The 13,723-nt window shown below is 50.3% G+C and overlaps 1 protein-coding gene across 2 annotated transcripts in view; it reads right to left on the bottom strand.

The window, feature by feature from the left end:
- RGS12 (regulator of G protein signaling 12) overlaps positions 1–13,723 on the bottom strand; it is a 150,872-nt gene that overhangs the window by 48,949 nt on the left and 88,200 nt on the right. For both annotated transcript variants that reach the window (XM_025386157.1, XM_025386158.1), the window contains one exon: positions 7,346–7,367. In XM_025386157.1, coding sequence (XP_025241942.1) covers positions 7,346–7,367 — 22 coding nt within the window. The remainder of the gene's footprint in view (positions 1–7,345; positions 7,368–13,723) is intronic.

The raw sequence follows: 13,723 nt of genomic DNA, 5'->3' as shown, positions 1-13,723 counted from the left end.
CCTGAGTTTTCTTCTGAACTTTATAGACCACATCCCACAGGTAAGGTGAAAAAAATTATATCACAGAGTTCTACCTGCCGTGGCAGAGCACCTGGGACTGGCCTTCCCCTCCTGCCAGACAGTACTAGAAAGTAGACAAAATACGCAGAGCATCAGAACATGCGGGAAAAGACAGTAAAAAGAAAAGAAAAAATATGCGAAGCAACAGTTCCCAAAAATTGGACCACAGTCACAAGACTGTAATTCCTGATGAAAAAATTAATGAGGTGAGCCCTGTGACCACCCAGAGCTGTCTGCCCAGAGACACTCCACGAACCACAGCACAAGGAGGGGCCCGGGTAGAACCACCGTCCAGAGCTGAGAAGACAGGGACCAGAATCAGGGAAGGCCAGGGTGGCTGGAACTGCAGGTTCAGGAGACAGCGAGCAGGCAAAGTGCCCAGGGACCTCACAGGAGCCTCCAGCTGTGGCTGAGTTCTAAGCTGTACATGCACAGCCGAGACCCCAGGAGGCAGGCAAAGATCAGCTGGGGGCTGTGGCCGGAAGAGTTGCCAGAACTCACACAGGGTCAGGGGGTTGCCGAGTTCCGGCCAGTTCTAGGTGAATCCTCAGCTGTTAGAGGAGTCCCAACATGTAGCTTAACAAACCTCTGTATTTTTTAAAGGAAGACAACGAAACTCAGCACTCAGTCAAGAACTGCCAGACAAATGAATACTCAGAAACATGAAACCCATAACCAGGAGAAAAATCAGTCAGTAAAGGGACCCAGAAAGACAGAGATGGCAACATTGGCATCTAAGGGCTTTACATGTCTTATAAATATACAAACATTTTTTGTTTTTTTGTTTGTTTGTTTTGTTTTTGCTTTGAGACAGAGTCTCGCTCTGTCCCCCAGGCTGGAGTGCAATGGCAAGATCTCGGCTCACTACAACCTCTGCCTCCTAAGTTCAAGCGATTCTCCTGCCTCAGCCTCCCGAGTAGCTGGGATTACAGGCACCTGCCACCATGCCCAGCTAATTTTTGTATTTTTATTAGAGACGGGGTTTCACCATGTTGGCCACAGTGGTCTGGAACTCCTGACCTCAGCTGATCTGTCCGCCTCAGCCTCCCCAAGTGCTGGGATTACAGGCATGAGTCACTGCACCCGGCCAACATTTTTGGGGTTTTAAAGGAAAGTGTGAAGAGAATCAGTAGAAAGAAATGAAAAAAACAGAAGGAACTGCTAAAGATGAAAACACAGTCTCTGAGATGATGGGCTCATTGGCAGGAGCTCCATCATGGGAGGGAATGAGCTGCATATCTGAGGCTAGAGTGACAGATCAGTGAACTGCAGGATAGAGGGAGAGAAACAATGAAACGGCAAGCATGCAGGGGACACAGAAGCCTGAACATGAAACAGCCTCTGTGATTCGACGGGAAAACCAGGTGGCCTAACACGCTTGCATAATTAGAGTCTCAAAAGCGGGAAGCAATGAAAAAATACCTGACAAAACAAATCCCAAACACAACAGACACAGAAAAACCAACCGGAGACTCATCATAGTCAAACTGCTGAAAACTGACAATAAGGAGAAAGGCTTCAAAGCTTGCTGTTGGGGGTGTGCCCAGAGGGGATTGCTTCCCAGTCTGTCCAGCCTGGGGGTAGGGGAAGGCTTTTCCTAAACTGCACAGAACTGCACAGGTCCTGTCCCTGAGAAAAGCCCTTGAGCTCTCCCCATGCTCAGGATCTACTTCTAGACCTTCTCCTTAAATCATTTTGGCCAATCCAATTTTCAACCCAATCTACATAATAATTTCTTTCTGCAACTTCATACATACTCTCCTGAGAGTAAATCTATTAACATTTTCAGACCATTTTGAAAGTCCTTAGGTTAAAAGTTCCAGAAGTTTAAAATAATATTAATTATTTTAGTAAACTATTAAGATATACAGAAAAGTGTACAGATCGTGAGCAACTGGCTTGGTGGAGTTTCGCGGACTAAGACCGAGGAGCTGAGCAGGAGCAGCCCCCTGGAGCACCCAGGCAGGCCTCTCTGACGCGGCCCCCAACGACCCCCGGCAGCCTCTCTGACGCGGCCTCCAGACCACCAAACAGTGCGGACACTGCTTCTCATGCCTACGGTTGCATGAGAGGAGTTCTTGGTTTGTCTTTTCCCCAAGAATCTAACTAAGAAACTCCCTTGGAGTGGGAAGCGGTGGCGCCTGCTTCCAAGTATGGCCTCTGGGGAGGTGATGCAGCCACAGAGGCACCAAGGGCTTCTGGGGTCGCCCCAGCCAGTCGATTCTCAGGCACAGGCCCCTAGGCTCGCACACGTTAACTCTGGAAGATAGGTATGCAGTTAGTGGCTTTATTGCCTTTGAATTTGTTTGCTTGAAAAAATAATTTCACAATATTAAAAATTAGTAATAAAAACTCTCTCCAAATATCTCACAGAGTTGGAAAGAAACAAGTACATCGGAAGGCATCCTGGCAGAAATCAAGTCTCCACGCTTCCAAAACTGAAAATCTCCAGTCTGACTCCTGTTTACAAATACTAATACAGTATTCCACACCCTATAAATACACTGTGTTATTCTGAGCATCATTTTGAAGTCCAAAAGCAAACCAAAAGAATGTGACATATTAAACCAAGTAAAGGGTTCTGGTTAAAACAACCCCTCCCACAATAGCGCATTACAAATTAACATTCTGTTTCAGCTATTTAGCAAACATTTTTGGAAAATGTGCAATTAGGCTGCACTGTTTTTCTGATGAGGAAAATGTAAATTTATCAACTAATTCTATATAAGTACTGATGGTACTACTCTCAAGCTTTCCCCTTTCTCTTTCAAAATTTTATAGAATACAAATTTTGGCATTTGCCAAAAATATCAACAATTATACTTCATATTTTAAAAAGGAATGCACTTTAAAGTCCCCCAAGTTAATCCAGCAATTACAATAACCCTCCACCATCAGGCAGCCGTTTGTGACAGCTCCCCAGGCCTCAGTGCCTGTTCCCTAACAAGGACGGGCGAGATGAAGACACAAGACTAGGAGACAGAAAGCGACTTGCCCCAAGAGGTCGGCCTGTCGGCTGTGGAGCTGCGGGTGGAGCCGGAATCTTCGGCCATGGCCAGGTCCGAGCTCCGAAGGCCCGCGTGGCGGATGAAGGCACTGGAAGAGCCTGGCGGGCGCGCAGAGCAGCCCAGGAGGCGGCTGTGGCGGTGGGTCCACCCCCTACGCCAGTCACACAGGAGTTTCTGCTTCTGTGCTGTATCTACTCAGTTTGTGTATGTGCTTTTTGAGAAGGTTTCACGACTAAAAGGAAACTCACTGAAAGCCACTGTCCCCGCCCAAGCCTCGCCCCAACGCTCTGGCTGATGTCTGCTGAACACCAGATCATTCACTCAACAGACAGTTCTCACGCCAGCTGCTGTGCTGGGCACCGGGACAACCCTGACCTGCCATGTGGAGGTCACACCAGCTGGGGGGACAAAAGCACCGACACAGATGAATAATTAAAATGATGGAAGCTGCTCCTAGCACGGGCAGGAAATTGACAGTGGCCATTGCTCAGGATGGGGGCAGGTGGTCAAGTTGGGAAGAGCAAAACCGCGTGTGCCTGAGGTGCCATTAGACTTCCAGACCAAGGTGGGACGCTGGATGGTTGGGGGGACAGGAGCTCTGAGCTGGTGGAAGAGAGGCACCATTGGACTTCCAGACCAGGGTGGGACGCTGGATGGTTGGGGGGACAGGAGCTCTGAGCTGGTGGAAGAGAGGCGCCATTGGACTTCCAGACCAGGGTGGGATGCGGGATGGTTGGGGGGACAGGGGCTCTGAGCTGGTGGAGAGGTCCAGTGCAGGGGCCGGGCAGATCGCTGCTGCTGCTGTAGGGACAAGCGCCAGCATTCAGGAGAGGGGAGCAGGAGGATGGCTGCAGAGACAGGGCCAAGACTGAGGTCTGCATGGAGGACGAGTAGGTGGCAGCCAAGTGGACAGAGTGGGGTCAGGGCAGAGCTGAGGCACGGGACATGAGGATGACACAGGGATGGAGGACCAGGACTGGTACGTGTAGGGGGACCCCAGGGTGAGGCTGGCAAGAACGGAATGTTTGTGAAGCAGCTAGAGCGCTGGCGTCACGTGGACCTGCCACCATCCCCCAAAGCCAGAGCTGCATGGTTCCCCGGCTTTCCTGCTGGCACAGACGCTGTGCGCAGGAGGAGATGGGCCCTCTGGGAGCTCCCCGATAGTCTCCACGCCCCGACTTCAGAAGGTGAGGTGGTCACAGCTGGAACATCCGCCTCTGGAGGCCTCAGTGAGTGGGGAGATCCTGGCAGGCCTCTTGGCACAGAGCTTGACCGATGGAGGAAGGCACAAGAACGGGCTTCTGGGAGGCCGTGGTTCCGACTCCGTGCGGAGCCAGACCAGGAGAGGTGAGAGGTTCCTTTTTCCAGGAGCAACCGGGCATCTTCCTTTCCTCATTTCTTCACAACGCCCCACATACCTCCAGCTCGACCTCACACTTCTGTCTGAATAACTTCCCACAAGGCAGACCATTCCCCTGCTAAGTTTCTCTATAACGCTAGAATGTTCTTTCTTCTCTCCAGCTGGAATCCGCTCCCTGCCCCCAACCATGGCCCAGCCATGCCCCCCACAGAGACCAGCCCTAACCCTTTTCTCCGAGGGCACTCTTTGGCTATGAACGGGTGGCCACTATCGGCCCCTTTCTTCTGAAAAAGTAAAAAAACCACACTCCAACTTGACAAAGATTGCCAAAATAGCATAATCCAACTTCCTTAAAACCAAGCCACAAAACTAAAACTCTCCAGCGAGAGCCTAAGCTATAAAGGCACAATACACGCCACAGAATAAAACCGTGGCATGGACACAAACTCTCCAACTGGCAAGCTCGTTGAACACAAAATATTTCTAAGTGAGTGATTTATTAATCACCCAAACTAGACATGATGACGAGACAGAGAAAGCCCAGCTGAGCAGGTTGCTCCCCAAGCCAACTCCTCAGTCCCTCCTCGGAACTCGGGGCACATTTTTCCCATAGAAACCCAGGCCAGCCTCAGTGCACTGGGTCTCCCACTGACCATGACCTCTGTTTCCCTGGGACTCCCCAGGCTCCTGTCACTGCCATGGAGGGCAGGGGGCCGGGGGGCCTCTTTCTGCCTGAGGCACCAGAAGGGGCAGCAGTGGCTGCAGGCGCTGGAGGGTCCAAGGCTGGAGTGGGGACTCTCCAGAACCGTGGGGCTGGACATGTGGAGGCCCAGGGCTGGGGGGTGGGTGGGAGCCAGGGTGGAGGGGACCTTTTGGCCGGGGCTTTCCCCCCTGGGCCTGAGCCTGGCCACCTCACCTGCAGTCTACTGTGAGCTGATGGATCTCCTCACTCTGCCTCGGTGCCCTACATGTAACAACAGCAGAATGTGACACCAACCTAGAGTTCATGTGCACATTAAACAAGATAACTGGTTCTCTTTACTCTCATAAGCAGAAAAGAAACTGAAGATGGAAAAATAACAAAAACAAAAAAAGGAACCAAATAAACACATCCAGCCTGCCCACTGCAGTTTCTGAAATTCGGGGTGTGCTGATGACTATCTCCTCCCTCTCGTCTCCTCTTCCCTCCCATCTCCTCCTCTGTGACTGGGGCTCTCCACGGAAAGACGGGCCTGTCCCAGTGGCCCCAGGGTCTGACATGGGGAAGAGAAGGAGGAGCAGGGGGTGGATAGCCCTAGCGCCAGGGGATCTCCAAGTGGCCAGGACATACTTCCTCAGAGGGACACACAGAGCCTGCGCGGCGAGGAGCCAGTGACTTCCCACCGTTGGGAGATGCGGGTTTTCAAACAATTGTAAAATGGACACATAATACAACTCTGAGGTTCCTGCATCTATTGCTGACAGAAGCAATCTTTTGGAGGCAAATAAAACTTATTATATATGGTGAAACTAAACATATCAGGTAAATCTTTCATGTATAAATTGCCTGCAGAAATGAATGTCTTCTGCCAGAAAGGAGAAGTGAGAACACAGCAGAAAGAGAAAGCGTGAACAGAACATTCAAAACACTGGTCACTTTATCCTGGATTTGGTTCCGGGTCCTGTTTCTTTTCATTAAGGAAGTTTATCCTCACCCCAGCTTAAGACTGATTAAATGACATGATTTTCATTGCACATAAAATAGGAAATAGAATTCCTTTTATTCTACAAAATACATCTCAACCACACGAGTGTCGGGATCCCTCTGGTCTCAGCTTCAGGTGCCCGTGTGTGTGTAACCCAACATATGCTCCTCTTCCCACAGAGCGGCTGGCCCTCGAGGGCTCTGAGCTCTGTCCGCCCACCTGGGGCCCTCCTTGCCTTCCCACAGAGCGGCGGGCCTGCGAGGGCTCTGAGCTCTGTCTGCCTACCTGGGGACAGCAGCCCTTTCTGAGGCTGAGGACCGGGGCCAGCAGCTGCAGGACCACAGAAAGTTGAGAGAACATTTGGTTTCTCTTTAATGCACAAATATGGTGGCACCTCAAACTCACCGGCCCCTGGGCAGCTTGTGCGCCACAGCCTGTGCCTCAGCCCATCCCTGGCCCACAGCGACACCAGGCACACCTAATCCAGCTCTCAGGGACAGAAGTGGGGACAAAAGCGTGAGGTGACAATGAAACCCGAGAGCCTGCGGACTGTTGTGAGTGTTACTTTCTTGTAAAAAAAAAAAAAAAAAGAGGAATATTTGGGAGGAACTCTCCTCACTTGGGAGAGTTTTTTTTTTTAATCATTGAACCAAAATGATAAAGATGACATCAGAGAAATCTTCAGTGAAATAAGACATTCCTGCCTACTTCCTTTTCAATCAGTCCATAAAAAGAATCCCTGTGCACAAAATTCTTTAAACACAGAAAGTAAGTTTTTGATTCCTCTTCATCCCACACTCTCAATTCATCTATTATATTTTTCCTGAGAAAATTCTGGGTCTCACCCAAATTTCCTGAATTGCTCAAATCCAGAAAGCACTTTGAAATCTTAACTTTCTGGTTTAAAAGCTGGTTATACAAGGGAAGAGCAAAAACACGTTTTAACTTGTCAGACACAGGCAGGCAGGTGGGTGCACTCCTCAGACACACAGCGCTGTATCACACTGGTGTTCAGAGCCACGGCAGTTCTCTTAAACAGCTTTCACAATACACGCCGAGGCCACCTGGGTGCCACAGAAAGCACCCCCAAAATTAACTCACCTAGAACCCTCCCACAAGGAGACGGAGAAAACAACTCGTCTTTTCTGAGGGCATCAAACGGCAAATACACTTTCACAATTTGAAAACTTTATGAAAAATAAAAAATATATACATCAGAAATTGTGACTTACCGCCATCAGACACAGTTGCAGACTGAAAGAAAAGAGAGAGAGACATGAGTTAATTAAGCCTCATGACAAAACTCCAGGAAATGAAATGTCCATCTGAGGAACACAACGGGCAGACGCTGGGAGGTTCTCAGAGGCACTCTCCAGGTGGAGGTGTCCCGGGAAAGCCAGACGGCCCAATGAGTCAAGAGTCACAGCTCCCACTCCGCCCAGACTGGGTGACACCCAACAAGAGGAAGTCATCCTTTTCATTTGAAAAGAACAGATCCCAGCATGTCTGACATTACAGTCTTAGTAACAGCATCAATGAAACCAACTTCACAAACTTCAGTAGTATCATGGCCTGTAAGTGACACATGCACCAGGGACAGCCACCAACAGCCCGCTCACTTCCCATGTGCCGTGACACCACCCAGGGCCACAGTCGGGGGCAGCCACCAATAGTCCACTCAGTGCCCACGTGCTGTGACACCACCCAGGGCCACACTCAGGGACGGCCACCAACAGCCCGCTCAGTGCCCATGTGCCATGATGCCACCCAAGGCCACGCTCACCGCCCCTGGTGCTCTCCAGCATCACTGCCCTCCCAGAGGGGTGGAACCAGGGCCTAGAGAGGTGCAACGACCACTGGGGGCAGCAGGAGAGGAGTGAAGCCCAGAGTCGAGCGTCAGACCCAGTGCCCGCCCGCCCAAGCAGTGCAAGAGCGGCCACCAGCAGGAGGGTTGGGGAGAAGCTTCCGAGGAAGGGGCTTGGAAGAGTGGAAGGAACTGGAGGAGAGCAGGGTGGCTGGCTTAAAGGCACCAGGGACAAGAACAAACAAGTCAAGTTATGCATAAGGGGTGGCAGGCAGTACTGGAAGGCCAGCATGACCAGGAAGACGCCGAGAGCTCGAGGCAGTCAGCTGAGCCAGGAGGAAGCCACAAAGAACAGGAAGCCACAGCGGCCCCGATGGAAGCCCTGATCAGGGCAACCTGGCGCTGCACTGGCAGGAAGGGCCCAGGGCACAGAGCCGTCAGGCAGGTGCGGGACAAGCCTGGGACTCAGCCCAGGAGGGAGAGGAATCAGAAGGGGCAGGCTCACCAGGGGACACAGATGCCAGGAAGCGAGAGGGGCCGAGCAGAATGGAGCTCCAGAGGCTGAACAAACCCATGTTTGATCCGATCCCTGGGCGGGCACTCTGCTGCTATCTAGGCAGGAACCCCCTCACGTGGGGACCTCCTGGACAGCCTGGCAAGGACCCACTTCTGTCCTCCTCTCTGCCAAGGTAAGGGCTGCCAGGGCCAGGGGAGTGAACGAGAAGGTGCCGCTGTGAGGGGCAGCCTGGTACCTCCTGGCCACCCCCAAGAAGTGGAGGACACTGGGGCTTTAAGACCCCCCACACCAAAATCCAAACAAGTGAGGCCCAGAGGAACCTCCCAAGGGGAAGGGAACCAAGGAAAAGGAGCCAGGACTTCCAGCTGCTGCCCCTACCGTGGCCCTCCACACGCGCTGTGTGAGTTTTAACATGAGCGGCGCACCCACTGGAATTCTGCACTTCCTGTCTGACTACCCCATGGTTAGCGCAGGGCCCCAGCCCTGCCTCCCGGCCGGCCAGCAAGGGCAACCACGCCCCCACGCAGCCTGGGCATCCGGGGCCCACTGCCATCCCTGGCCCGGCAACCTACACCAGCTATGCGCATCTTTCTCCCCTTCAGAGTCTGTCCTCTGGCACCCAAAGTAAGCCCCCCGACAGGCACTGTGTGAGACCACCTGGGGCCAGCTTCGGAGGGTCCCGCCACCCCAACCCACTTCCCAGTAGTGCAAACACACAGCAGTCTGCATCCACCTCTTCACTGTCCTCTTGTCGGCCAGGAAGAGGAAAGAGCACACACCCCTCAAGCCAACATGTGGCCCTCGGCCCTCAGCCACAGGGACTGGTTTTTATCAGAGGCTGTGGGGCAGCCACATCACAGGTGCTGACATATACACTTTGGAAAGCTGTCATTCCTTCCATGCCCACAGTAAATCATCCACGATCATGTTGCAATCTAAATAATATCACAGCAGGCTGGGCACAGTGGCTCACGCCTGTAATTCTAGCACTTTGGGAGGCCGAGGTGAGTGGATCACCTGAGGTCAGGAGTTTGACACCAGCCTGGCCAACATGATGAAACCCCGTCTCTACTAAAATACAAAAATTAGCCAGGTGTGGTGGTGGATGCCTATAATCCCAGCTACTCGAGAGGCTGAGGCAGGAGAATCGCTTGACCCCGGGAGGTGGAGGCTACAGTGAGCCGAGATCGTGCCACTGCACTCCAGCCTGGGTCACAGAGTGAGACTTCGTCTCAAAATGAATAAATAATATCACAGGCAAACTATACCTTTGAGATTATGAGAAGAAAATCCACAAGGCCATACACAAAATCAAAAATGCTATCAATAATATCTGAAAGATAAATCATAAAATGTAAACTTCGTAAATATAAAATGTCATGCTCATGAGTAAAATTCAATTCTCAGAATCTGGCAGGCTGAACAAAGTGCTCTGGAAAATCTCTATACACACAGCATTTACATCCCCCAAATTAGCTGAAACTCGAGAACCAGGAGAGAGGGGTGTCCCAGAGGCCAAATAGAGTAAAGGAGAAGGTGGCCAGGAAGCGTGTGATGCCCACCGAGAGGCCGAGGAAGGTGGGCACGGGCTGTCGCTGCTCCTGTGATGGGCACAGGCTGGGGGCCCGTAGGGCTAGACCGGAGTCTCTGGGAGGCCCCAAGACAGTGCCACTGATGCAGGTAAAGTATAGAGCTGTTTTAAAAGTAAACTTTACCTTTTCAAACAGTTTTAAATTTATGGAAAATTTTATTTTAAAGACAGTAGAGAGATAAACATACTTTTTTTTTTACAGTCTCGCTCTGTCACCCAGGATGGAGTACAGTGGCACAATCATGGCTCACTGCAGTCTCAATCCTCCTGGGTTTGAGCAATCCCCCCATGTCAGCCTCCTAAGTAGCTGGGCTCCAGGAGTTCACCAACATGCTCAGCTAATTTGTATATTTTTTGTAGAGACAGGGCCTCACTATGTTGCCCAGGCTGGTCTTGAATTTCTGGCCTCAAGCAATCCTCCCACTTTGGTCTCCCCAAGTGCTAGGATTACAGGTGTGAGCCTCCATGTCCCACTCAAACATGCTTTTTAATATACCGCTACTTCCAAAGGAGTAAAGGGAAATAGGGAAATCCCTGAAATGAGACAAGGAAGGAATAGAGGGGGAAGCAGTTAGAAAATGCCAATGCCACTAGGGCCAGCCGGGTACCCCATGGTGAGCCTCGGCCACAGCACGGCTGTCCCCTCAACCTGACACCCTCCATCCAGCTCGGCCATGGCCCTCGGGGAGCAGTGTTGTCCTGGGTGCAACACTCCTGGAAGCCACATATATTAATGCAAATCCTTCCAGAAAGAACACAGCCCAACAGGGGCCCTCCGGAGTTCCAAATAGTGAGCCCACTTGAATATGAGTTCACTACGAAAAACCCAAGGACAGGCCCAACATGAGTGGGTGTCAGCAAAGACAACAATGAGCAGAGCCTCAGACGCTAGAACAATCTAATGCAGACTGTTGAATAACTATCTGTGAAGCTATAGAGAAACAAAGGCTGCAGTAGAACAAGAGCACCGTGCAGATCGGAAAAAGAACCAGATGGAAGGAATGTCTGACAGTGAAAATACAATAGGTGAAGTTAAAGATTCAATAGGAAGGCTAAACAGAGAGCAGGCAGTTGAAGAGAGAATTTGGGAACTGGAAGATGGAACTGAAAACAACCACACTGACTACAGCACAGAGGGATAGACAGAGAAAATGAGGAGGAGTGAGAGAGAGCAGCAGAGAACTGAGGCAGTCTCCTCAGGATCTGAGGTTCAGAAATGACTGTAGAGAACTCCCAAAGACCGTCACCTACAAATGGTGCTGTGAGCAGGACTAATGCAAGTCAGCAAGACTTTTCAGCGAATCCCATGATGTTCATCTCCCAAGGTGGTCACAGGAGTTGAGACACCCACCACAGTGGCTCAGCACAGCATCCAGTCGGCACTCAGCACAGAATTAATTTACTAATCATCAGTGTCGCTTCCGGGTCACAGCTGGGCTTGCCTGTGCTCAGGAGCGGAGCTGAGGAGGAGGCAGAGTGACTGAGGGCTTGTCTCAGCATGAGGAAGGGCAGGGAAGGAGAGGGCACCTTGTGGTTCCTTTCTTCATTTCAAAGAGGGACATTATATCTCTGACAAGAACTTTTAGAATTTATGTCATCAATGCAAGTGGAAAAAATAATGCAAAATGATTTCATAGTATAATCACAAATGTGTAAAATTTTCTTTAAAATGTAAGATCTGTGAAAACACACTCTCAAATACTGAAAAGACACAACTAGCCACACAGGAACAATATCCAAAGCTAACAGCAGTCAACCGCCCTTGAATGGTGAGGTTATGACTATTTTTTGACAAATAAAACTTTGTGGTGTACAATGGGTGAAGGCGCCAGGTGCTGGCAGGGAAGACTCTGACCTTCACATACAGGTGGCTGGACCTCAGTTTACACAGTGCACAGCTGTCTCACTCCCAGGTATATTCATTAAACAAAAGCAGTAAGATTCACGGTAATTATAAATGGTCTCTTTGCAAATTAAGTAATCTTGTCAGGAAAGTCATCACCAATTTCTCTGAAAGCATGAAAACTTGGAGGAGGACAGCAGTTTGATGTCCAGGTGATATGGTTTGGCTGTGTCCCCACCCAAATCTCATCTTGTAGTTCCCATAATCCTGTGTTGTGAGAGGGACCCGGTGGGAGGTAACTGAATCATGGGAACAGTTACCCTCATGCTGTTCTTGTGAGAGTGAGTGAGTTCTCACAAGATTGGATGGTTTTATAAGGGGTTATTCCCTCTTTTGCTCAGCACTTCTCTCTCCTGCCACCATGTGAAGAAGGACATGTTTGCTTTCCCTTCTGCCATGATTGTAAGTTCCCTGAGGCCTCTCCAGCCATGCAGAGCTGTGAGTCAATTAACCCACTTCCTTTATAAATTACCCAGTCTCAGATATTTCTTCATAGGAGCATGAGAACAGACTAATACAGTAAATTTGTACCAGAAGTAGGGTGCTGCCATAAAGATGCCTGAAAATGTGCAAGTAACTTTGGAACAGGGTAACAGGCAGAGGCTGGAACTGTTTGGAGGGCTTAGAAGAAGATAGGAAAATGTGGGAAAGTTTGGAACTTCCTAGAGACTTGGAGGGTTCAGAAGACAGAAATATGTGTGAAAATTTGAACTTCCTAGAGATCTGTTGAATGGCTTTGACCAAAATGCTGACAGTGATATGGACAATGAAGTACAGGCTGAGGTGGTCTCAGATAGAGATGAGGAACTTGTTGGGAACTGGAGTAATGGTCACTCTTGCTATCCTTTAGCAAAGAGACTGATGGCACTTTGTCCCTGCCCTAGAGATCTGTGGAACTTTGAACTTGAGAGAGATGATTCAGGGTATCTGGCAGAAGAAATATCTAAGCAGCAAAGCATTCAAGAGGAAGCAGAGCATAGAAGTTTGAAAAATGTGCAGCCTGACGATGTGATAGAAAAGAAAAAAAAACTTCTGGGGAGAAATTCAAGCCTGCTACATAAATTTGCATAAGTAATAAGGAGCCAAATGTTAATCACCAAAACAATGATGAAAATGTCTCCAGTGCACATCAGAGACCCTTGGGGCAGCACCTCTCATCACAGGCCTGGAGGCCTAGAAGGGAAAAATGGTTTCCTGGGCTGGGCCCAGGGCCTCCCTGCTCTAGGCAGCCTCAGGACATGGTGTCCTGAATCCCAGCTGCTTCAGCTCCAGCCATGGATAAAAGAGGCTAATGTACAGCTCAGGCCATTGCTTCAGAGGGTGAAAGCCTCAAGCCTTGGCAGCTTACATGTGGTACTGGGCAAAGAAGTCAAGAATTGAGGTTTGGGAACCTCTGCCTAGATTTCAGAGGATGTATGGAAATGCCTGGATGTCCATGCAGAAGTTTGCTGCAGGGGTGGGGCCCTCATGCAGAACCTCTGCTAGGGCAGTGTGAAAGGGAAATGTGGGGTCAGAGTCCCCACACAGAGTCCCCACTGGGACACTTCCTAGTGGAGCTGTGAGAAGAGGGCCACCCTCCTCCACACCTCAGAATGGTAGATCCACCAACAGTTTGCACCATGCACCTGGAAAAGCCACAGACACTCAATGCCAGCCCTTGAAAGCAGCTGGGAGGGGAGGTGTATCCTGCAAAGCCACAGAGACAGAGCTGCCCAAGGCTGTGGGAGCCCACCTCTTGCATCAGTATGCCCTGGATGTGGGACATGGAGTCAAAGGAGATCATTTCAGTTTAATG

The sequence above is a fragment of the Theropithecus gelada genome, chromosome 5, assembly GCF_003255815.1.
Source record: "Theropithecus gelada isolate Dixy chromosome 5, Tgel_1.0, whole genome shotgun sequence".
Lineage (NCBI taxonomy): Eukaryota > Metazoa > Chordata > Mammalia > Primates > Cercopithecidae > Theropithecus > Theropithecus gelada.
Note: the sequence above shows the minus strand (reverse complement) of the source record. Positions and strands in the feature narration are given on the sequence as shown.